Raw genomic sequence first — 23,900 nt, 5'->3', positions numbered from 1 at the left:
CCCAGTGACCTATGGCCGGCGTGAGAGGCAGCACATGGCGGTGCCCGCAGACCCAACCTCTCCCCTCCTCCCCTCCCTCCCTGTTGGAACTGAAGGGCGTTTGCGGAATTTCACCTTCAGTCTGGGAGCTGGGGGCGGAGGTCCCAACACTGCTTCAGCGTCAGTGGCTGAACCGTCTGTTCAAAGCAGAGGGGATGGCTTGGGTTCTGAAAAGCCCCCTGACTCATCTTCCCTCCACTTTAAAAACTAGCACCGTTGCTCTTCTGGGAAGGGGTCTGAGGGAGGCTTCAGCAGACTTTTGAGGGGGCGGGGTGGATATTTCTGGGCTGGGGGAACCAAACGGAAGGGGCTGCGGCCACCCACCGCAGCCTGTAGGCTCCAGGGAGACCTCTCTGAGGCTTAATGGCGTGGAGGAAGAGAGGCAGTACGCCACGGTGGTCTGGGGCAGCAGGGTCCCTAGCCCTCATCCTCTGCGGCTGTCACCTCCCAAACACGTGTCTCCTTGGCTTCCCTTTTTGCTGGCAGAGGGGTCTCCACGCAGGAGGAGAGAGGGGGGAGGGGTGCTGGCGACCTCCGCCTGATTAATATCCCAGATGTGTGATCTCCAAGCTCCCCCCGAGGACTTCTCGGGAGTCCAGACCTCAGCGTGGGCACGGATGCCCAGCCTGCCATGCGGGAAGGTGGACAGCGGGTCGTGGGTAGGGGTGGACGCGCCTGCTGCAGTCTTGGGCGCCCCGATCTGGCTGGATTGGAAGTCCAGTCTCCACCCAGAAGAGGAGCTCTCAACTCCAAGCACGTGAAAAAAGCTAGGCGGGGTGAGATGCAACTTTTTTTAACTCCAAATGCTCGAACTCAGGGCGCCTCCACACTGGTTCTGGGGCTTGGCCAGGGGTGGGCACCCGGGGCGGGAAAAGTGGGGGTCCAGGATCGGCCTCGGGGGGCTCCGTCCGCGCGCGCACGCCGGCAGAGCCGGCGCCGTGCCCGCTCGGGTCCCCGCCCGGCCCGGGCCAGCCCCTTCCTCGCCGCCACTCGCCCGCTGGCCCCACCTCCCCGCCCGCGGCGCCCAGTGGGAAGCGGGGGCCGGCCCGGCCGAGCCCAGCGGCTGCTCTGATTTGCTGCGGGCGCCGGGGAGCCCCGGCCTCCGCGGGTGCCTTCCAGGAGCGAGGGCGGGAGGGGAAGGGGGAAAAGTGCTCGGCGCCCGAGGCGAGGTCGCACTCCTCCTTCGTCCCCGCGGCCGGCGCCGGACCGCACTCGAGCGCAGCGCCCAGGGGAGCGAGTCGCGGGGCGGCGGCGGCGAGGAGGAGGCCAGAAGGAACCGGAGGGGGCGAGGAGGCCGGGGCCAGCGAGCCGAGCGGGGTCCCGGCGCCCCGCGGACCGAGGTCGAGCCCTCCCGGCCGTGGGCGAGCGCGCCAGCCGACCCTCCCGGGGGCCACGGCCACAAAGAGCACGGGCCGGCGGCTGCTCCCATGACTTCCTAAGGCCGTGCCGGCCCCGCTGAGTCCGCTGCCCGGGCCGTGCCCCGCGCCCCGTGCGTCCCCGCGCGCCCGCCCCGCGCCCCGCACCGCGCGCCCCTCCGGCATGGACTTCCACACCCGCTGGAAAGCGCGCAGCCCGCTCCGCCCGGGCGCCCCGCTGCTGTCCCCGCTGCCGCCGCCGCTGCTGCTGCTGCTGCTGCTGCTGTGGGCGCCGCCTCCGAGCCGCGCAGGTAAGGGCGCGGGGCGCCGGGGCTCTGGGGGCCGGGGGCCGGTGGCCGCCGGGGCCGGCACGGCTGTCATCCCCGGGCGCCCGGCCTCTTCTGCGCCTGCACGACCTTCCCCGCTTGGCTGTGGAATGCGCGGCCCGAGACTCCGAATGCCGTTAGCTGGGGGCCCCGGAGAGGGGGGCGCGCCGGCACAGCCCTCCCCCGCGCCAAACGGGCCGACCGCCGGGGCTGTCGGGGGACCCGAGGCTGGGGCTCCGCGTAGGATGCGCCGGAGGGGCTGTCCGCCAGGCAGGCAGACTTTTGTCCCGAAACTTTACCTTCTGTGTCCCACATCGCAGGCGCGCAGCACGACTTCCTTTCCTGAAACCCGGGAAGGGTCGCCCCCTAGAGTCACAGCGGGTCAGTTCTGGCCGGGCCTCCCGGGAATAGGGGACGCGAGGGTGGAGGGCGGGGGACGGGAATCCCAGAAACGCAGCCCCCGCCATCTCCCGACTTCTCCTGGGAAGAAGGTTTTCTAGAGTTTGCTGCCCAAAGACGGGATTCCAGGCGCACGGCGGGGCGGGGAGATGTTGCCGGGCCTGGGCTGCCAGCGTTTACATGATGCACTGACGGGACTTCTGCCAGAGGTCTGCCCTTAGAAGGAGCCGTCTCCTGCGGGCGGCGACCAGCCGGCCAGCACCCACAGGGAGCCTGCCTGGATGCCTGCCGCCCCCACTGCCTCCCACACACTTTCCTGCCCTCGGGGGTGTCCAAGCATCACTTCTGCGGTTGCCTGTCCCGCGGGGTAGGTCTTCCAACACCTTAGTCCTCAGAGCTCGTGGCCCTCGAAGTCTCCCCTCAGCTGGTGGGAGATGGGCTCCGAGCAGGCTCAGGGTGAGTGCAGGCACAGGCAAGGGACAGTGGCCCAGGGGACAGCTGGACCAGCCCGCTCCCTCCTCCCCAGAGGAAGCACCGCTTCAGAGCCCTCACTCTGCTCTGCTTTGTAATTTGAAGACACACAGGACAAATCACTCCCACCTTCCACTCACCAATCAAGATACTCTGTCCCTTTTTGCTGGCATGTGAGTGCTGGTGGGCCAGACAGGGCGGACAGGGGTCAGGGTATCCAGCTGGTCAGGGGCTGGGGAAGGCGCGGGGAGCTTGGCCTGGCTCTGGGGGTCTCGGATCTCAGCCCTGGACTGCCATCCGCGTTTCCTGGATCCTGAGCTCAACTCACAGGCTTTGGGTTTCTCCTGGGGTCACTGGAGGTGGGGGACAGCAGAGGCCTCTAAGGAGGTGGTGTGGAGTGGGCTGGGGGATGTGATCAGGGCAGCCGTGTTGGGCATCCATCAGAGACAAAACCATGTAACCCTGCCCTTGCTCCTCTGCTGGGCTTTCCCCCAGGAGCTCAGGTAGGAATCCTTCAGGGGAGTCCACACCCGCACAGCTGGGGCTGGGGAGCACGCAGAGCATTTGTTTGTCTGGGTTTGGAGTGGGCTGTTCGCCGTCTCTGCCCCCTGCCTCCTCTTTCCCGTCCTGACTGAGGCAGGCACGGGGTCAGCGCCTGGGCCGTGGCTGTGGGCTTAGACATTTGGCTCCTGCCAAACAGACGTTGAGGGCCTGCAAAGAAGCCACCTCTCTGGGTGGGTTTCACACACCTCCCTTCCCAGGGTGGGACCCCTTTGGAAGGCATCGTCAGTCCACGGGAGCGGCTGTCCACTGAGATCCAGGGCGGGGGTGGGGGTGCAGCTCGTCTCCTCTCCATTTTGAGATTCACCAGATGTTTCCTGAGCTCTCTCCGAACATGGCTCTCTTTCCTACCTTCTTCTTGGCCAAGTGTGTGAAGGCATGAAAAGTCAGATTGCGTTTGGGGCCGTTTAACATTGTAACGGGCAAAGGAGAGTAAGTGAAATGAAACATGACCCCAATATTTGGAAATTGAGGTCATCTCCTCGGCACGACATTGGTTGACGCCGGTCACGTGGTCGCTTTTGGCAATTATTTGGTTGGAAGAGTTGTCCAAGTTTTGTAGGACTTGACAGTCACCAAATGGTTAAATTTCCTCTGACTCAATCCAGTTGGCTGGAAAGACAGCCTTTTCCATCTTCTCCTCCCCTCCCCCTCCTCCCCATAAAAGAACAGCCAGTGGGAGGGGTTCAGAAGGCAAGCTGGTTCCCCAAGCCTCTCTCTCTTCTGATGCAGGTTTCCATGGTCAGAGGAGTCACTGCCACCCGGCGGTAGCCTCGGGCAGGAGTCCCCTCCCTGGGGTGGGAGCACAGAGGCCCTTCTCCCCAGAGCTGCTCCGGGGCTGTTCCTGGGGTGCCGGCCAGAGCCTGCCCCACGACCCCACCCTTCAGATATTTCTGGACTCTCACCGCGGCCACGCCCTTCGCTGAGCACTGCCCGCCTGCCCGCCCTGCCTTCTGGCTGTCTGGCCCTGTCTCCCATCCCTACCTCCGCCCCGGGTCACAGATAGGGTCGGGTGGCACAAAGGGGTGTGGGGAACAGACCCCCCCCCCAACGGCCTCCTGCCCCTCACTTAGTCGCTGAGTCCCCGAGGGTCGAGGATGAGTCAGGCACCCCAAGGCCCCGTCGCTGCGCCCTCACTGGAGCAGGGCGGGGCCCCCGGCCCCTGGGAGACCAGCACTCTCGGACATTTGCGACGAAGTCGCTGGCCCTTGCCTGGTGCACTGTAGGTCTGTGCCCACATCATCGTCCTGGACTCGCACCCTGGCCTGTGGGGCTGTGAGGGCGCTGGTGTTCGGAGAGGCCCAGGGGCTGGGGGCTGAGGCCCCAGACTCTGGGGCTGACTGCTCTCCGTGCCTGGGGAGGCCTGGGGCTCACCGGGGCTGAGGTGGGGCCCCATCTGGCCAGCCGAGTGTTTCGCTGTCTCCCCCCTTTCTCTCCCTCCTCCCCCTTCTGTCTCTTCCTGCCCCCTCCCCGCTCTTTACCCCAAGGCCATCGAGGTCACTGCGGCCTGCAGGCATGCGGCCTCCACTCCCCTTTCACCAGGCCCTTCACTTGCCCGCCCGGGTGAGCTGCTGACTCCTGGAGCCCTTGCCTTGGCTGGGCCTGGCTGTGGGAAAGGCAGAGGTGACGGAGGGCCCACAGGCTGGGGGGAGGCCTGCCCGTGCACGCTGGTCATCACGCTGTTCATTCTCTTGGCCGAGCATCGTTGAAAACAGGGTGGAGGGTCGGCCCCCGTGAGGAGGTCCGGGGCGGCTTCCTGGAGGAGGTGATGCTAACTCGATCTTTCCTTTCTTCTTCCCCTTCCTCTTGTTGCCAAGGGGCCTCCTTAGCAGGTGCCCGCCTCCCCCTCTGGCTGTTGTCTCATCTGTCCTTGCTGGCAGGACCTTCCCAGCCCCACCGCTTCGCTGTTCTCCCGGGGCTGCTCCCCTTGGCTGGAAAGCCCCTCATTAACTCGGTTGGCGGGGTGCCCCCAGGGCTGCCTGCCCTGGGATGCTATGCAGCAGGAGTGGCCGCTGTGAGAAGCGGGGGGTCTCAGAAGGGACAGGAGGGCAGCTGGGCTGTCCCTAACCCGCTCTGGGCCCCACACCGAGGCCAGCTGAGGGGTGCCGCCTGGCCTGGCCTGGCGGTCTTGGGCCCTGGTTGGGGACAGTCCTTGGCTGTCAGGTCAGTGAGCCCAGGGCTGCGGGGAGGGTTCCTCTGCCTCTAAGGGGTCGTCTGGGCGGGGGCCAGCCCTGTGCCTCAGCTTTCTCCTCTGGGAAACGGGGGGACACGGCTTCCTTGCTCTGAGAGTAGCTGTGTAGACGGATCCGGGTGATCCCTGAAGTGTGGAGTGTGGGGGCACCTTCTCTAATGGCCGAGGGTCTTTTGTGGCTGCAGTTTGGGGTGGAGATTTTGCAGGAGGAGGAAGCACAGTGTTGACCCTGCTCTCTTTAGCTGTGAGCATCCAGTGGGAGGCTCTGGGCCCGGTGAGGCCCCGGGGGCTCTGCCGTCCTCAAGTGGCTTGGCCCAGGCCCTCCCGCACCCTCCTCAGCCCCCCATGTGCTCGAGGGGGGTACATTTCCCGTGTCTGTCACCTCATAGGGTGGCGGTGAAGGTCGCCCTGGGCCACATATGTGACAGAGCTTCACAAGCCCAGCAGAGGGCTGTGCACGTGTGTGCGCGCGCGTGTATTTGTGTGTGCACGTGTGTGCGTGTGGTGTGTTTGGATGCGTGTGTCTGCGTGTGTGCGACGTGTGTTGGTGGGTGTCTACACGGACGCAGCTGTGCCTGCCCGCATCCACGCACAGGTCCCTGCGTGTTCACAGTCTGCCCAGGCAGGGCCTGGTGTGTTTGAGGCTCCCACGGCCAGGCCACGTCTCTCCTCGCTGCGCCCCGTCCCTGCTGGGGAGACGGGAGGCGACCGGTGCCACGGCGCCCGCCGGGCAGCCACGAGGCTGCGGGTCCGGCCCAGGACAAGCAGGTCCAGCTGGGTCTGATAATCCGAGGAGTCTTCTTTCTGCTCACAGGAGGGCGATGTTAGATTATAGCTTCTGCTTTTCTCTCTGTTTATTTCTCCCCTGTAATCGACCCATCTGGCCAGCACTTGGCCAAATATGCCTTAAGCTTTCTGGCCCGGCTCCTGGGGATACGTAGGTCCTGCAGGCAGAGCCTGTTTCGGCCCTTCTTGTGGGCAGAGCTGCCCTGCCACACCCGTGGCGTGGAGGCCTGGTATGCGTGATGCCTTGGGGTGGGCGGCCTGCAGCTGGGTCAGCATCCTGCCCGCCCCCACCAGGTTCCCATCTGTAGGAAAGGGTGATGACTGTGGCTCCTGCGGGATTTTTTTTAAGTAAGATTTTATTTATTTTTGGCTGTGCTGGCCTTCACAGCTGCCCGGGCTGTCTCTAGTTGCGCAGAGCGGGGGCTGGTCTCTACTGCGGGCACAGGCTCCTCTTTGCGGTGGCGTCTCTCGGGCACCATGGGCTCTTGGCGCCCAGGCTCAGTGGTTGTGGCGTGTGGGCGCCGTTGCTCCAGGGCACGTGGGATCCTCGCAGAGCAGGGATCGAACCTGTGTTCTTCGCCGCTGAGCCACCGGGGAAGCCGGTCCGCAGGATTCCTGACGGGGTCAGCGCGTGATGTATCCCCAGCACCGCTGTAACTGTTCCGGCCGCTCTGGGCCTCCGGGTGGCAGGGGCAGCGGGTCTGGGGCGAGTTCCCGGCGCTGCTCGTGGCTGGCCTTTCGAGGCACTCCCTCCGTCTTGTGAATGAGAAGCAGTTCTCACTCAGAGAGCCCCACTCTCCCATGAGTTCATGGTTAACTCCCCATGAGTTCATTCGGCCTGGAGATGGCGGAGGTTGTGGGCGGTCCGTGTCCAGCACGCCGCTCCTCAGGCCACCCCACTTTACTGGCGGGGACTGGGGCCCAGTGGTGGGAACGGACCTGCCCACGTCCCACTTCAAGGACTCTGGCTCCTGAGACGGGACCATGGGTGACGGCTGATGGTCTGCCAGGGCGTCTGGAAGGGGGGCGGGCCTCGCTAACTTAGACGCTGTCCATGCATCCCCACGGCCCAAGCAGCTGGAGCCAAGTTCATGGAAGGAGCAGACGGACGGAGGAGTGCTCCACTGGGTGCGTGGGGATTCGTGGTGGGGGGGGGGCGGGGGGTCGCTCTGTCTTATACCTGTCTTACTGTCTGAGCCGTCATCCCGTCAGCTTCGACTACCTCTAATTTTTCTGGCAGATTCCCAACCTACATCATAACCCACAGTTGGAGTAAATGTCTCCACTCTTGGGTGACTCAGGCCTAAGAAATGGAACCACAATTTGACCCAGTTTGTTCATGTTTCATTACACAGAGCCCCAGGGGCCGATTTCTTGTGACGTCTCTGTACGTGAAATGGGGGGGGGGGGGGGTGGATTCTTTTGTTTTCTGTTTCCTAAGCCTGTATTCTTTCAGGGGAAATTCAGTCTTCTGTCCTGTTTTTTCCTGCCAGCACCTTGGCAACAGGGACTTTATTAGCCTCTTTAGTTTTTTAAAAAATAAATGTACGAAATGACATCAAAATGTGTATATGTAACTGGAGTGATTTAACTGTAAAAACTGTTGCATTAAAGCAAGAGATTAAAAGCAACTGTCTTCCGCTCTGCCTGCGGGGTAACCAGAGGGCGGGGCGAGGCCCTTTCTGTGTCGGTGCAGAGGGGCGCAGGAGAGGCTGGTCCTGCGTGGAAAACTCGGGCGGGACAGTGGCTCTGCCTGAAGCGTTTGCAGACCTCAAATGCGAGTCAGACCGGTGCCGGGCACCGGGAGCAGGCGCACAGGTGAGTGGGAGGTGAACACCTCAGCCCTGCAGGAGCTTCCGGTACAGTGAGGGATTCAGACCTGCGAACAAGCTGTAGTGTCCAGTGAAGTGCAAAGTGGGAGGTAGTGAAACATCCTCCAGCTAGTAAAATGATGCCACCAGCCAATCAGAGGGAGGCACCCGCCAGCCCCTGGGCCACTGGCCAATCAGAGGGCGGTACCTGACAGCCCCTGGGGCGCTGGCCAATCAGAGGGAGGCACCCGCCAGCCTGGGCCACTGGCCAATCAGAGGGCGGTACCTGACAGCCCCTAAGTCAGCAGACAATCAGGGGAAGTTACCTGCCAATGGGCCACTGGCCAATCAGAGGGTGGTCCCAGACAGCCTGTGGGGCTCTGGCCAATCAGAGGCCAGCTTGCTTTGCCAGGGCCTATGGCTTTTGGAGCCCCACCCTCCTGTGAGTTTGAATGGAGGTGTCCCTCGGAAGGGCTTTCTCCTTTGGTTCAGTGGCAAGGAACCCGCCTGCAACGCAGGAGCCATAGAAAACATGCGTTCAGTCCCTGGGTCTGGAGGAGGGCATGGCAACCCACTCTAGTGTTCTTGTCTGGAAAATCCCATGGACAGAGGAGCCTGGTGGGCTGCAGTTCATGGGGTCGGAAGAGCTGGGCATGACTGAAGCAGCTTGGCAGGCACACGGTTAGCAGCAGGGTCCGTGTGCTTCCGAAAGAGGCCTGTGGCCTTCAACTGTGAGCAGCGTCTGCACCTCAGCCTCAACTCTTCCTTCATTTTTGATGCGTGAAACTAGGAGCGCGTGTAGTCTCGTCTTGCTCCTTGTTAAGGTCGTCTTTAGGGCAGCAGAAGCCGTGCGCCCGTAGAACGGGGGCCCTGGCCCATGGCGGGCAGCTAGGGGACCCTGTTATGTGGCAGGTGAGGGGAAAGCTGTCTGAGGACTGGGGCCCGAGCCCTGCCCAAGCAGAGGAAGAAAGATGGGCCTGTCCATCACCAACTCCAGGAGTTTACTCAGACTCATGTCCTTTGAGTCAGTGATGCCATCCAACTGTCTCATCCTCTGTCATCCCCTTCTCCTCCTGCTTTCAATCTTTCCCAGCATCAGGGTCTTTTCAAATGAGTCAGTTGTTTGCATCAGGTGGCCAAAGTATTGGAGCTTCAGCTTCAACATCAGTCCTTCCAATGAGCACCCAGGAGTGACTCCTTGAGGATGGACTGGTTTGCTCTCCTTGCAGCCCAAGGGACTCTCAAGAGTCTTCTCCAACACCACAGTTCAAAAGCATCGATTCTTCTGTGTTCTGCTTTCTTTATAGTCCAGCTCTCAATGTTATTTAAGTTCATGGTTTAGATCGGAAAGCACAGCTTGGGCAACAGCTACGTGTCAGTGGACCCTGGCACCTTGAGGAACATCCAGGGGTCCTCTGTGGTGGGCCCGGCGCTCGGGACGGGCTGGGGTGAGGCTGTGAGGCTCACACCTGGGCAGGGGACATAGGAGAGCAGCCAGTGTTCAGGACCTCCGCCCTCATCTGAGACAGAGGCCTGCAGGTGTCAGCGCAGATGCTAGGGGCACGTCAGGGGGCGCTGCAAGGTGGGAGAGAGGAAGAGACAAGTCCTCCTTGCCTTGCGTGCCCTCCCCGCTTTCTAGGAGCAGTGCTGTTTCGCTTTCTTCCCTGCCAGAGGGTGAGCGCTCCTTTCTAAGAGAAGACTCATTCTGCAGGAAAGGAGATCAGGGTGACTGGGAGGTGGAGGAAGTCAGCCTAAGGAGGAAGGGTTTATTGGGGCTTGGCTCTAGGAGTGTTGTTGTTATGGTTGAGTTTTTCAGGGACAGATCAAACAGCGCAACAGACCCTCAGGTCCTCGTGGATTTGATGAGGGTCAGCCCAAGGCCGCTCTCACGTGGTCCAGCCCCCCTCCCACTCCCCCAGCACCCTGTCACCCCCGCCAGCACTCGCGCCCCATTCCCCTCCACCAGTCTGCTCTGAGGCCTGTCCCTGATGTCAGGTCTCATGCGGCTGTTCCTCTGTGTTTACTGCACATCAAGCGTGTGCACTGCCGTCTCAGGAGGGGAGGGACACCAAGAAGGAGCTCAGCCAGGTCCAGTGAGAAGGAGAGTGGGCCATTGCCAGCCTCAGGATCTCAGTGCCCTGGTGAGCTGAGAGGGCAGGGCCCTTGCCTCCTACCTGTCCCCGTGTGTCTGGGCTCGGCACAGATGCTGAGGCACCTAGAAATACTTCTCTGAGCCTCAGTCCCCCCATCTGTGAAATGGGTATAAACTAATGATACCTGTCCCAGAGGTCTGATGGGAGGACTAAAGGCTCTTGTCATTTGTGTTGCCATGTGTTAAAGCCCCGACATCTGTATTTGGAGCCCCCAGATTGTCCCAGTGGAGGGCTGGGCCCCAAACTCAGCTTTGCTGGCATTTTTTTAGAGGGTGGAGTCCTCTAGGTCTGGGGCCCTGGCCTGGGGTTGCCTGGGAACAAGAGAGTCTGGTGAGCAGATCCGGTTTCCTATCAGGAGGGCTTTGATGGGGACCCTGTGAGACCAGAGCTTCAGCCACTGCAGGCCCTGCCTCTCAGATCTGGGATCCAAGGGTCTGGGGTGGAGCTGGGGCCTGCCCCTAGAGATCTGATGCCAATGACTAGCTGAGGGCACTTTGGGAAACACTGGGCGTACTGGACGGGAGGTCTGGACCTTCTTCCGACCCCCCTCCCCCACACCGTGTGGGGCCAGCCTCCACGGCCAGCTCCCAGTCAGTCATTCCTGCGACTTTCAGAAGGAGAATTAGGGGATGAGGCCGGAAAGCAGCGATGCTTCCGCGCACAGAGACTGGGACCCTGGCTTTGGAGGCCAAGAGCAGGGTTTGGACTCCCAGCCGTGTGACCTTTAATGCCTTACTTAACCTCCTGGTCCAGCGTGGCTCATCTCCACACCTGAAGATGAAGGGTGGAAGGTGACCTGCGTGTGGATGTGGGGCCCTGGTCGGGGTGTCCTGCATCACCCCTTCAGTGCAGGAGAGCAGACGCTAGAACCACGCTGGGAACAGTAACCGCCACTGTTCCCTACGCCACGCAGGCAGTCACTGCGGTTCGACATTAGTGACTGTTATTCTGTATCACTGTTGCTCTTTTGTGTTGTTATCATGTCTGGCGGAGCAGGGGGGCAGTAGCTTGTATAAAGTTTCTATAAGGTGCTGGCAAGTAGGAATAGAGCAGTCACTTCAGGTTTGGCCTACAGCTGGGCCTCAGAGGAGGCCGAACAGTCAGCGCAAAGGACCCAGCTAGAGCCCGAGGGGGCGAGTCCGCAAGGGGTAGGGGGTGCATTCTGCAGCTATACTTGGGGGGAGGGGGCACCATGGAATCCTCCTCCTCATTTAATGTGGGAGCTGTTTCCGGCTTGCTTTTTCACCCCAGGAGTGTGGGGCCCTGATAGTGGGCAGGCCCAGCCCCCAGGAAGGAGTTGGATGTTTTACTGGGAGGGCTCACGGAGTCAGTGGTCTGTCTGGCCTCCCGCCTTCAGGCTTAGAAGACAAGGTGGTCTCCAGGGTCACAGGCTGCTGAGAGCAGAGGGGCAGGGGGACCAGACCCCACTGTGCGGCCATCACCCGCTGGTAGGCTCTGCCTGGTGTCCTGAGGCTGGGGGAATCGAGTGGTCTCAGAGCTCCACCATCCGGGGAGGGCGTCTGAGCCTCACAGGACTGTTCTGAGACTCCGGGGCTGGAGGGGAGCTCAGGTCTCCTGCCTCGGGGTCCTCTGTCCAGGGCGGGTGTGATGACCATTGTTTGCCGGTCACCCCCATCGGGGATCTCACCCCGTCGGGGATCTCACCCCGTGCGGGCAGACAGCACCTGGAGGGAACTTGCCGGAACCCGGCCTCCAGAGACCCAGGGTTTCAACCTTGATATCCCCAAACTTGGGGCTTCTGAATGTCTTCAAGCTTCCTGTTTGCAGAACTGAAGGAAAGCTGCTGCCAGTGGGAACGCTCTGTCTTCTTCCCTTTTCACGCCCTGGTGTCCCCGGCTGGGAGGGCGCCTGTCCTCCCACACCCTGCATCGCCTGCCTCGGGGCCTCTGCATGGATAGGCTCCCACCTTCCCTTCCTGGACAGGGTCTGTCTGATTACGAACAGCTGCCTGGCCGTGAGCAGGATTTGCAAACACTGGGGAGGGCTGTTGTCGAGGGCTGGACGGCATGGAGTGGGGGGTTTCTGCTCTCGGCCTCCCCCCCCGCTCTCTCTCTACCTTACTCTAAGGGCTTTCATACATTGTTTTATCCTGACGACATCTTTTCTAGGCAAGAGGTAGCCCCATTTTACAGGCAAGGAAACTGAGGCTCCCAGAAGCCCCACAGCTAGTGAGTGGCAGAGCCTTTAAAATAGCATTTGCATTGTGGAAACTGAATTTCACCCAGCCTCCTGGGGACAGGGCCTTCCAAGAGCAGACATCACTGTGAGGTGGGGTTTCAGCCCCATCTTTTTCCCTGGGGCCTTCATCCCGGCACAGAGGGGTGGGGCGGCTGCTGAAAGCTGGTGGCCGCCCCCAACCTGTCCTCCGGGCCCCAGGCTGGAGGTGGGCGCCTGTGCAGTCAGGAGGAAGCGGTGCATGTTCAGCTGCCCTTCCAAAGCCCCCTGAGTCCCAGGCCCCTCCGGACCCTCCTCCCGCTGCTCGAGTCAGGTGAAGCTGGGGTAGCTCAGCCTTTAGCTGTGTCTGTGTTTGGGGATGAGCTGTCCTGGCTGAGTCATTTTTTCCGTTTTAGCGGGAAGGAAGCAGCGGTAGGGGAGGATTGTAGCCAGGTGGGTCCTGCCTGTTTGACATCGGTTCACACACGACCGGAGAGACACTCGGGGCTCGTGCCAGGGAGCCAAACGTTGCCAGCGACGAGGGTGGGGCGCGCGCCAGGCCCCTCCCACTCTGAGGGCCAGGTGCAGGCCAAGCAGCCCCTCAGATGTTTTCAGAGTAAAGCTGGGGCAGCCGAGCCACCACCTCTTCCGGGTCAGAGAAGCTGGGCCGGGGAAGAGTCCACATCTTTAAACTATCAGCATTTCAAAAAAGAAAAATAAAAAACCCTGAGAGAGAAGCAGTGCCCAGGGGCCTGGTTTCTAAGCCCGCCCTTTGTCGCAGGAGGTCAGTGGGCTTGCCAGGTGCAAGATCTCTGCTCCTGCTTTTCCCTGAGGGTGGGTCCTGAGTCCTAGAGTTGTCAGAGTCCTCCAGGAAGTTTGCTGCTTGGGTGGCCCACCTACCCCACTGACCGGGCCAGGCAGATGCCACTGGGAAAAGCTAGGGAGTTGCAGCTCCTTTGAAACCAAGGGAACAGCGCATATCCCGCACATGTGGTCCCGGGCATTTCCAGCTGGAGGTCCGGTTGGTGGGCAGCAGTCACGGCGGACAGTGGGTGGATGAAGCCCGAATCTGCTGTCACAGAGCCCAAGCCTCACGTTTCAGGCCCAGGTGGAGGCGCGCTTACCTCGAGGCCAAAGGAGGCATGCAGCCCGGCTCTAGCTGCCAGAAACCCCGGGCATGGCCGGGGGGCTAGGACTGCCGTGGTTCTGAGCTGTGACCTGCAAAACGTCCTTTCTTCATGTGCGAAATAGAGCTGAGGGTGTCTTCCTCTTAGCTCTGGGTGAGACTTTAGGAGGTGCAGTTTGGATCTCCACACACACAGGGTCTCTCTGGACCTGTCACTTCCCACTGTGCCTGCAGCATGCGAGGAGGTGTCAAGGAAGAGCTGTGGGCTGGAGCCAGAGGTGCCCCTGGTGAATGTGGAGGGCATTGGCTGACACTTAGAACCGCTCTCTGGAACAGGGTGGGCAGACTTGAGGGGCTCAGTAATGAATCCACCTGCTAGGGCAGGAGATGTAGGTTCAGTCCCTTGGAAAGATCCCCTGGAGAAGGAAATGGCAACCCAGTTCGGTATCCTAACCTGGAAAATCCCACGGACAGAAGAGCGTGGGGTCGCAAAAAAGTCAGACACGATTTAGTGACTAAACCACAGAACTTACTGACGCCAACAGGGATGAATGACTTTCTGTCCTCGTAAAGGTGTGGGGCCTGAGCTGCTCTGGGAGAGGTTGGGGGCCCCTCACTCTCTGGGGGAGGTGGGTATTCTGGCTTGATGCCCCTGCAGAGGCCAGAGGAGAGAAGAAGACGGGGGTCTGCCAGGGTCCCTCTGGAGTCTGGTCTGGCGGTCGTGGACGAGCAGCCCAGGGGGTGTGCCAGATGGAGTCCGAGGCTCAGGGCTGTGCGGATGGTCCACGCTGGCGCTGCTTTCACCTCCACAGAGCAGTCGAAACCCCCCAGACAGACCTCCCAGGGGATCCCCAGCCCATGACCCGTTTGCAGACGGTGTGTGCGTATGTACGCACACGTGTGTGCACGCGTGTGTGCATGCGTGTGCATGCGTGTGCATGCGTGTGTGCACACATGCGGCCCATGCACCCTAGCAGGTGTGAGTGAGCATCGTCCCTGGGGTGTCTCTCGCCCGGTGGGCACGCATCCTCTGCTTGCCCACACTCATGATCTCTCACTCCACCCAGCAAGCCCGAGAGGTCCGCCCTGTGAGGGTCAGTCCAGGTGTCTCTGCCAAGGAGACAGACCTGGGGCTTGAGCGTGGCCTCCTCCTCCCCACAGGAACGCAACCCCTCCGACGTCTCTCTCCTTCCCCCGCTGCCACCCTGCTTCTTATCTACAGTCTCTCCGGATGGATCCTCCCAGACCCTTTCACCCCAGGCTCCTTCCACTCCAGGATCAGTCCTCTTACTCTTTAAATCACGTCCAGAAACTGTCAGCTGTGGTTGAAAGTCCTTACATTCCACTGGCTTCTGTCTGCCCTGCTTCTCTTCCGAGTCCTTGCCTTGACTTGCTTCTGTCTCCCGGGACTCCTGGGCAGGTGAGAGTGTGGCCCCAGGAGGCCTCCTGGTGCCCCCCCATACCCCCGCCACCCCAGCGAGCACAGATGTTGGCATTGAGCCCCGTGTGCTCTAAGCCGCCCTCCCCGGGTGGCTGCTCTTGCCGAGCTTGGCCTGCCTCTCGGTTTCCACGACCTGCCCTTCTGTGCAGAATGTAAACCGCACCCCCACCCCCAAAGCACCGGGCTCCAGGCACGTGCCTTTCCCATAAACTCTGATGCCTGGTCAATATCCTCTGAAGAGGGTTGGGCTGGCCTCTCTACTGACTCACTGGAGCGCCGTCTGCTGCGGTGCCTGCGGCGGTGGAAGCGCCCGTGAACCGCTGCCCGCGCGGAAGGCCCTGCCGTGCGCCGCGCGCCCTGCCGTCCGGGCTTGTCTGCGCCCGCGCCGCACGTTGCTCTCGGCGACTCGCGGCTCGCACGTTGCGGCGCGGACTCTTCTGCTCTGGCGGCGCCGGGGCAGCGGCGGGGCAGCGGCGGCGGGTGCTGTCACCTCGCCCGGGCCAGGCGGGCAGGTCCGGGCCACGCTGGCTGCCCCCGCTCCCCAGGCGCGAGGGGCGGGCAAGGCTGGCCGGGGGCTTCCGGGGCTCAGGTCTCCCGCCTGAGCCCTTGCGGCCCTGGGCCCGCGTCCTGTCCCCGGCCTTGCGGGGAGGCGGCTGAGGGCTGCCGGCCTGGGGGCGCGGGGGACGGCTGGCGAGGCGCGCTCGCTGGGCTGGGGCCCCGAGCCCCGCGGTGTTAATCCCGTCTGCTGCTGCCCGAGGGCACGTAGCCTCAGGACCGTGTGGCCGTGGGCCCCCCTGAGGCGTGAGGCGGGAAATGCTCTAGAAGCGCAGCTTCTGAATGGAACCTGCCCGATGTCTTCTCGGCGCTGCGGGCGGCGTGCAGGGCTGCGCCGGGGGTGGGTGAAGAGACCGCCTTCCTAAACGCAGTTCCCCGTCTACGGAGCACCGACTGTCTGCCGCTTCTGTGCTGGGGCCGTCGGGGGCAGCCCCGTGGGAAGGGCTCGCCTGGCCCTGGGGGGCGGTGCGGGGTGGGCGGGGGCTGACCTAACACGAGCTGGCCCCGAGGCCTTGGAGGGTCCTGGAGTCGGGACCTGGCTTCCCCGTCCACAAGGGTCCCTTCCCTGGTGCTGTCCGGCTCGCTGTGACACCTCGCGGGAGAATGAGCTGCGCCCTTGGAGTGCGGGACCCCGCAGGTCAGAGGGCAGGAAGAGCCTGCGGGGACGGCCTGGGGGAGCCGGGGCCCCGACTGCCGGCTGTGTCCCCCTCCCTGAGGGTTGTCCCCGCTTCTCTTCCGTCTTTGGTTTTGCTTGCAGACACATTTTCCAGGTAAAGAAGATACATGTTCATTATGGGCGTTTTGGAAAATAAGAAAAAATATAAAGAAGAAAGTAAAAATCCCCCATAACCCCCAGACTGGAACCCCACTGAGTCTGAGCACAAAGGGAAAGGAACGGAAGGAGGCCGCTCACTGTGCTGATCTGGAAATTCTGGGGCACAGGCAGTCCCGGCCCCGGGCCTTGTCCCCTGCCACACCCGCTCCTTAAGAGGAAGGCCGCGCCCAGCGCAGCTGGTTCGGGCTTTTTCATTTCCCTTGATCGGGAGGGCATGCTGTTTACACCCGTGATCGCCCTGATTTTCCCGAAGAGTCTCCCGTGTTGGACGTCGGGTCTTGCCCCAGATCTCTGGTGTTGACTCGGGTTTTCCCTAGCTCTTCCCTCCTTGGGCGCTCATCCCTCCCCTCTGGGACCCACCTGGGGGAGAGGGGGTCCCGGGGGTCTGGGTGAGCAGCAGGACTCCCCTCTGTGTGGGACAAGAAGGGGGTGTGTAGCCATTGCTCTGCCGTTTTTAAGGCCTGGCAGCCGCGGAAATTTAGACTTTGATAAAGGTAACATTTCATGTTGGCTGGGAAAGGAAGGCTTAGTCATTGGACTGGGCTGGGATAAAGAGCAAGCCTCTGGGAAGAAGAACTTGAACCTGACTCGGTCTCACACCAAAATGCATTCCAGATGGCCCAGTGATGTGACCTCGAAAAGTGAAAGCCTAAAGCTACGAGAAGAAAATACGGGATTCTGAGGCTCGGGATCTCGGATGAGAAGGCCTCTCTCAGCAGGACATAAATCCTAGAAGTTATAAGTTGACTCCATAAAAAGCCAACATTTTCTTTCTGGTCAACTCCCCCCCCCCCCCAAACAACCCATCACTGTGAGAAAACAATATGAAAATATGCATATCAGAGAAAAAGGATTGATACTCTAACAGTCAAAGAACTCCTACACGTCAATAGAAAGGACCAGGAAACAAACCAAACCAAACCAAAAATTATCAGTAATAATGGACAAAAGATATGATTGCTTCTTGAAAAGAAAATACCGGTAGCTCTTGAGCCTGTGGGGAGGTGTTTGACCTTACTCACAGGAAGGGGATGCAGGTGAAGGCCGGGGAGACCCGGCCTCTCACCCGGCCAGGCGGATGAAGAACGCTTGCTGCGAGCAGGCGCTGCTGGCTCCGGTGAGGGAGCGGGTGCCCACGGGCCGTCCTTCTAGGAAAGGCTGTTGCGATATTTGTGCTAAGTCTCTTCAGTCGTGCCCGACTCTTTGCGGCCCCGTGGACTGTAGGCCACCAGGCTCCTCTGTCCATGGTCCAGGCAAGAATATGGGCGTGGGCTGCTATGCCCTCCTCCAGGGAGTCTTCCTGACCCAGGGATCGAACCACGCTTCATTATGCAGGCGGGCTCCTTACCACTGGAGCCACGTGGGAAGCCCTTTGCAGGATCTGTTGGAATTCTAAATGCATGGCTATTGGACCTGGAGGCTCTGCTTCTCGGAACGTCTCCTGTGGATACAGGCGGACGTGCGTGCAGACATGTCTGTGGCCTGCATGCTGTCTGCAGGTGAGGGCTGGGACAACCAGACACCCGCTGGGAGAGCTGCTGGAGCCACCAGTAAGCCCCTGAGCGGCTCCCGGGGAGGGTCCCTGAGCAGCTGCAGGAGTGGGGTCTCCGTGTCTTTGTACTTCCTGAAATGGCTCAGTCTCCAGCATTTGGAAGGAAAGAAAGCTCCTCTTAGAATGAATCCATCTCTAGCGAGAACCCACAGAAAGCCACACTTGCGTATTCGTAGACGACAAGGAAGGAGGCACAAACGGGGGGACCCGTGGTTTTCTCTGGAAGGGACAGCTGGGTGCACAGACGTGCAGTTCTCTCTGGCATCGTTTGAACTGGCTGAATGTGTTGCTCAGACAGGTGGGCTGGTTGGAAGATGGGCAGGTGTGTAGGGAATAGAGACTCGGGATGGAAGGCTGGGCTGGCTGTCCTGGGAGCTTCGTGCCTTCTTGCTGGCGGGCACACGCTTTCGGCTGGAATGACTCTGTCAATTATAAAAGCCGATGGTCCAAAAAAGAAGAGGAAAAGAAACAAGACCTGTAGACCAGTGCAGAAGGGAACCGACTACATTGACCACGTGTCATTCAATGACCGTGGGCAAGCGTGGGAGAGCCGTGGGCGTGACCGCTGTTCTGTGCTGAGTGGCTGGGTAGCACGCAGTGGGCGTGCCCCGTGACCTCCGACCCCATGAGCACCATCGTGGCTCCGTGACCACTCGTGACCCTGTATCACGGCCCCGTGCTGCCTCACCTGCTGTTATGAGGCTCGTTTCTTTCCACGGTTCCGAGTCACAGGGTCCTTCCAGTCTCCCTCGCCGGCTGAGAGGCGCCTTGCCGCCCAGAAAGCCAGCTCAGAGGAGAGACTCGAGGGTCCCACACCTGGAGGACCTCAGGTGTGGACAGTCAGGGAGGGGGCTTTGTGGGGTCACGGGACAATGGAGACTTCTTTCCCTGAGGTCCCTGCTGGGATGAGGACTTTCCCGGCTTCAGTCACTGTTATTCCTACCAGACTGCTGCTCTGTCCTGTTGGAGCAGAGCTGGGGGCTGGGGAGGGGGGAGGAGCTGAGACCCCTTTGTCCACCTGTTCATCTGATGGAGTTATGGGTGTGCCAGGTGAATTGGGTTGATCATGACCCCCATGCTGGAAACTAAAGGCTGGACAGGCTCCCTGCCCTCAACTCCCACATCCTGGTGGGATTCTACAGCCTTAGAGTGGAGATGAGTCTGTTTGGTTGAATCATGTGAAATTACCATTTTATGGGCCAAAATAATCAGAGGGTCACCTCACTTAGTTCAGTCTCATTTGGTAAGAGTGGGCAGTGAAAAGAACCACCCATCCAGCAGGGAGGCTGGGGAAGTCCTTCCCAGAGGCAGCGGTGCCTGAGCTGAGGTCTGCATGGTGAAGGGGAGTCACCAGGCGTGGAGGGCGGGTGAACAGGATTCCAGATGCAGGGAACTGAATGTGCAGAGACCTGGACACTGTGTGGCCTCGGGCTCCGAATGCAGGGTTTAGCTTGGCTAGAGCGTGTTGTGAGTGAGATGGTGGCGGAGGCTAGGGCTTTATCAGAGAGGAGACTTTGGGTACCAAAATTCAGTTTAAACTCATGAGGGTCTTTATCCACCATCCATCATCCATCCATCCATCCATCCAATAAAATACACATATCACACTGGACTTCACCTCTGGCCCAGAAGGGAGAGTGAGGCTACCGAGGTGGGCAGGCTGTCAAGTAAAGGGATGGTATCGAAAATCTCTGAGAAGCTAATCAACTGAGTCTTTAAGACGATGACTTCCCCTCCTTTGTTCACTCTCTCGTTCTCCATGTATCCTTTTAACCATTTTACAAAGTCACGTCTCACCCATCCTTCCTTTCTGCCCTCTCTCCATCAGTCATCTACCCTTCCGTCCCTTCCCTCTGTCCATCCGTCCCTTCCCTCTGTCCATCCATCCAACCAACCATCCATCCAACCAAGCATCCATCCACACCTCCACCCACCCACCCACCTGTGATCTAGTCTTTAAGCCCACCCACTGACCCAGCTCATAGTCTGCTTACCCACCCGCCAGTTCACCCATTCTTCCATCACAGATACGGGCTGCCCCCTCCACCAAGCCGTCTTTCCTGTTTGCATCAGGGTGTGTATGACCACCCCAGGCTCCCACCTTCTACCCAGGCCTCCTTGAGAGCCAGGAATGGCTGATTCGCTTCAGCTTCTGCAGTGCCTACGAAGTACCTGGCACGCTGAAATCTTCCTAGAGTTTGTTGGCCTGGACTGACTGAGAGACGGGATGAATAGAGTTGCAGCAGCAGGAGGCAGGGTAACAGGGAGATGCTGGCCGCTTTTTGGGCTTTTAAGAGAGAGGGGAAGCCTGTGACTCTGGAGTAGCTGGTGATGGGGAGGCCCACTGGGGCTCTTGGCAGAGGTGGGGCATGGAAGCCTGCCAGTTGGCAGTAACATGCATAAGATGAACCCCATCTTGTGAGCCGGGAAGTGGAGAGTCCACATTTCAGGATATTTAGTTATTGATTCAGAGAGTCTACTAATTCTCCAAGGACCGTTGTTAACTTTTGTTGACTGTAAAAATAAAGCGCACTTATTAGAACAAATTTGGGAAATACGAAAATACAAAAATTCCTTTTTCTTTCCTTCTGTCTTTGGGCTGCTAGAATAAAACACCACAGCCTGGGTGGCTTACCGAGAGAAGAGATTTATTTCTCATCTTTCTAGAGGATGGGGAGTCCAAGATCAAGGTGCGGCCGGGTGGGGGAGGACCCTCTTCTGGTTCCCGGCCGCTGTGGTCTCGCTGCATCCTCACGCGGTGCTGGGGTGAGAGCTCTCTGCAGCCATCACCCTGTGGATTCTGGTGGGGACACAGACCTTCCTCGCATTTCCCCTCTTCCTGGCTGAGCGTGTGTAGAAACTGCTGTGTGCCTTTCTTGTGGACACTTCCTGTGTCCTGCATTACAAACTCTTTGTAAGTATCTTCACGGCTGCTGGACCTCCATCAGAGGCTTGCGTGGACCTCGCTTAACTGTTCCTCTCATGTTGGGTTTGACTTATTTCCAGTCGTCTGTGTTATAAATAACACTTGGATGAACATCTTTTGGTGAATCCTCTCTGCCTCTATTTCCTTAGGGTGGATTCCTAGACAGTGACTCACGGTGGCCAAGCCCTGAAGCGTTGTAAAGCCCTTTCGCTGCAGAATCGCACTCCAGCTGACGGTGGGCCTTCCCTGCCCCAGCTACTGTGCCCTGGGCAGTGGTGCTGAGCCGAGGTGCACCTCATGTGTGAGAACTGGGGTTGCCCACTCTGCCCGAAGCCAGGCACTCCCCACCTTCCTGCTCTTGGGAGGCAGCAGGGAACTGCCACTTAATGCTTCGGACCTGGGGTGACCATTGCTGGGCCTTTGATTCGTCCCAGGTCACCTGGGCCTTCAGGACACTGCAGTTCCTCGTCTGGAGGATGGAGTGGCTCTTCCTACCCCACGGGGTCACTGGCTGAAGTTGGATCGCTAATAACGGTTATAAGGCACGTGTGTCCCTAAGCTGTAGACATTTCCACTCGTGTAGTCAGAAGAACTAGAGCACCTTCTAGAGCCGAAGACAGCCGGTGGATGCTGGTTGCCTCTGCTCCGCCCCCCTCCATTTCCTGGGCCAGCTGCACTTTGGCCGAATGCTTGCCGTGGCTGGTTGGGTGGACACTGATATCAGGGTCCAGCTTGGTAGGACCTTCTCCCGCCAGGGAGGTCACACGGACCGAACGTGCTCGGCGTCTATGCTGGAGGACCAGGGGACAGGGCTGGGAGAGGCTCACGTCTGGGGGTGCTATAGAGGTGGGTGTGAGAGCGGGCTGCCCTGGGCTGGAGCGGGGCGGGCGTGTGGGTGAAAGGGCAGGGGCCCGCTCTTGCCCATGGGGCTCCGGTAGAAATGGCCCTGCACACTGTCGGCCTCCACCTGCTTCTGGAGGGCGGCCAGAGCTTTCTGAACCGGAGGCCGTGACCCTGGGAGGGCCCGCAGCTGTCCACCCCGGGGAGAGGGGACCCTGAAGCTTGACGTCATCACCTTGCTGAGTGTGGCACTCGGAAAACTCAGCCAGAATGGGTGATGTGGACTTGGGGGTGATGACTGGAAGTCAGTTCTGGGCTTGCCACCCATAGGGACTTCTGCCCGGGTGCTGATGGGGTCCACGTAAAATCCTGTGTTCACTTTGTGGCCACGTGGCTGGTTCGGGTCCTGGTTAGAGTGGTGTGCGGGTTTTCCTGGCCCCAGTGGTTGAAGGACGCCTGCTGGTCCGAGGGGAAGCAATGGGGCACGCCGCTGCGAAGGCCAGAGCGACCCAGCGCGATGTTCTCTCCCTTGAATCACGTAATTGAGTGAAGTCATCTCAATGCCAAATGCGTAGAACCACCTAGACACCAGGATGATTCCGAGGCCTGGGCTCTGAAAGCAGCTGCACTTGGGACTGTGTGAAGGCGCTGATGGTCCAGACAGTGGCTTTAATTTGGAACAGGAAATATTCCTTTAACTTCATCTGTGACCTTGTTTGCTGTGTGACATTTAATGGGTGTTAAAACCATCTTGTGTTTCTAAAGCTGTCTTCTCTAATGAGAATTTCAGGGTAAATCCCAGCTGATGCCCGTGTTAGAGAAACGAAGGAGTCAGCAGACACACTTGCCTGTGTCCACGTCAGTACAAAAGGGCAGGGTTGAGCGGGGCCCTGTGCGGACTCCTGGGGGGGGGGTGACCCACCTCAAATGTCAGACTCGGGAGGTGTAGACCTTCCAGAGACGTGCAATTGCGGTCTTCTCTTATAAAGATCAGCTAAATGTTGCCCACTATCAAGGCAGAGACCGAAAGATCCGTGAATATCTTGTGTTTTTAGGTAGGTGTGGAGAGGAAAGTTATTTAATTATATAATGCCATTTCCTGCTGGACACGAATTGGCATTTGTTATGCCATGAATTTGTTATAAAAGCAATACGCACCCATCATAGAAGTTTTAACATAAAAATCCATCACAGCCTTGCACTTGTTTAAGCCATGGTGCTGGTGATGCTGATTCTGTGATGGTTTCTGTTAAGTGCAGCCAAATAAATTAGTCACTGGACATTCTGATGTACTTATTTCCCAGTATTTTTTCTAGCCTGCTTTTATAAAACTGGGATTGCATACTCCTTTGTAATAGTTTTAAGTGAAAAATACGATGAGTAAATCTCTGTGAATGGGGAGTAAAAAGGAACTTCAATCTGATGACGGATATCCGTGTAAAACCCACTATTGAATGCTTTCTCCCTCAAGATCAGGGGAAAAAAGCAAGGTTGCCTTCTCTCACCACACCTATTCAATATTCTATGGCAATCCTAGCCAGCGCAGCAAGGAAAGAAAAGGAAATGAAAGGCATATAAAGTGGAAAGAAAAAGTAAAACTAAGGAATTTATACAAAAGCCTCTCGAACTAATAAGTTAGTTTGGTATAGACACAGGAATCCAAATCAATACACCAAAATCAGCCCTGTGTCTAGATGGTAGGAATGAGCAGTTAGAAATAGAATCTTAAACATTCTTTACAGCAGCATCAGAAATATGAAATATTTCGAGATATATCTGATGAAATACAAGAAGATTATAAATCATCACTTAGAGATGTTGTACAAGAAAAGAGGAATTGGATAGATATACCATTCTCATGGGCAAAACACTTATTGTTAAGACACCATTTTCCCCTGTAATTGATTTGGAGTTAGTGCAATGCCGATTAAAACCCCAGCTGGCCTTTTTAAGACGGATGTAGACAAAATGATTCTGCAATTTACATGGAAGACAATCTTGAAAAAGGATAAGGGAGGACTCATGCTATGCGGTTTTAGAAACTTTCATCCATTGTTGGTGGGAACAAAAACTGGGGCAGCCGCTTTGGGAACCAGTTTGGAAGGCTTTGATAAAGTAAGTCCTACACTTGCCAGAGGACCCAGCAATTCCACTCCTAGATGTTTACCCAAGAGAGATGAAAACACATGTCTGTTCGAAGACACGTATGTGAAGGTTCATACGCCAGGTATCATCCCAAACTGCAAATAACCCAAGTGTCCACCCACTGGTAGATGGATGGACGCATCGGGCCACAGCCGTCCAGCGGAATACCGCTGAGCAGTGAGAGAAATGGGTACTTGAAGCTGCGAGGGAGCA

The 23,900-nt window shown here is 59.0% G+C and overlaps 1 protein-coding gene across 2 annotated transcripts in view; it reads left to right on the top strand.

The window, feature by feature from the left end:
* Positions 1 to 1,178: 1,178 nt before the first annotated feature.
* Positions 1,179 to 23,900, top strand: part of COL5A1 (collagen type V alpha 1 chain) — a 139,281-nt gene continuing 116,559 nt past the window's right edge. For both annotated transcript variants that reach the window (XM_027966118.2, XM_027966117.2), the window contains exon 1: positions 1,179 to 1,705. In XM_027966118.2, coding sequence (XP_027821919.2) covers positions 1,579 to 1,705 — 127 coding nt within the window. In that variant the 5' untranslated portion in view covers positions 1,179 to 1,578. The remainder of the gene's footprint in view (positions 1,706 to 23,900) is intronic.

This window comes from Ovis aries, chromosome 3 (genome assembly GCF_016772045.2).
Source record: "Ovis aries strain OAR_USU_Benz2616 breed Rambouillet chromosome 3, ARS-UI_Ramb_v3.0, whole genome shotgun sequence".
NCBI lineage: Eukaryota > Metazoa > Chordata > Mammalia > Artiodactyla > Bovidae > Ovis > Ovis aries.
Note: the sequence above shows the minus strand (reverse complement) of the source record. Positions and strands in the feature narration are given on the sequence as shown.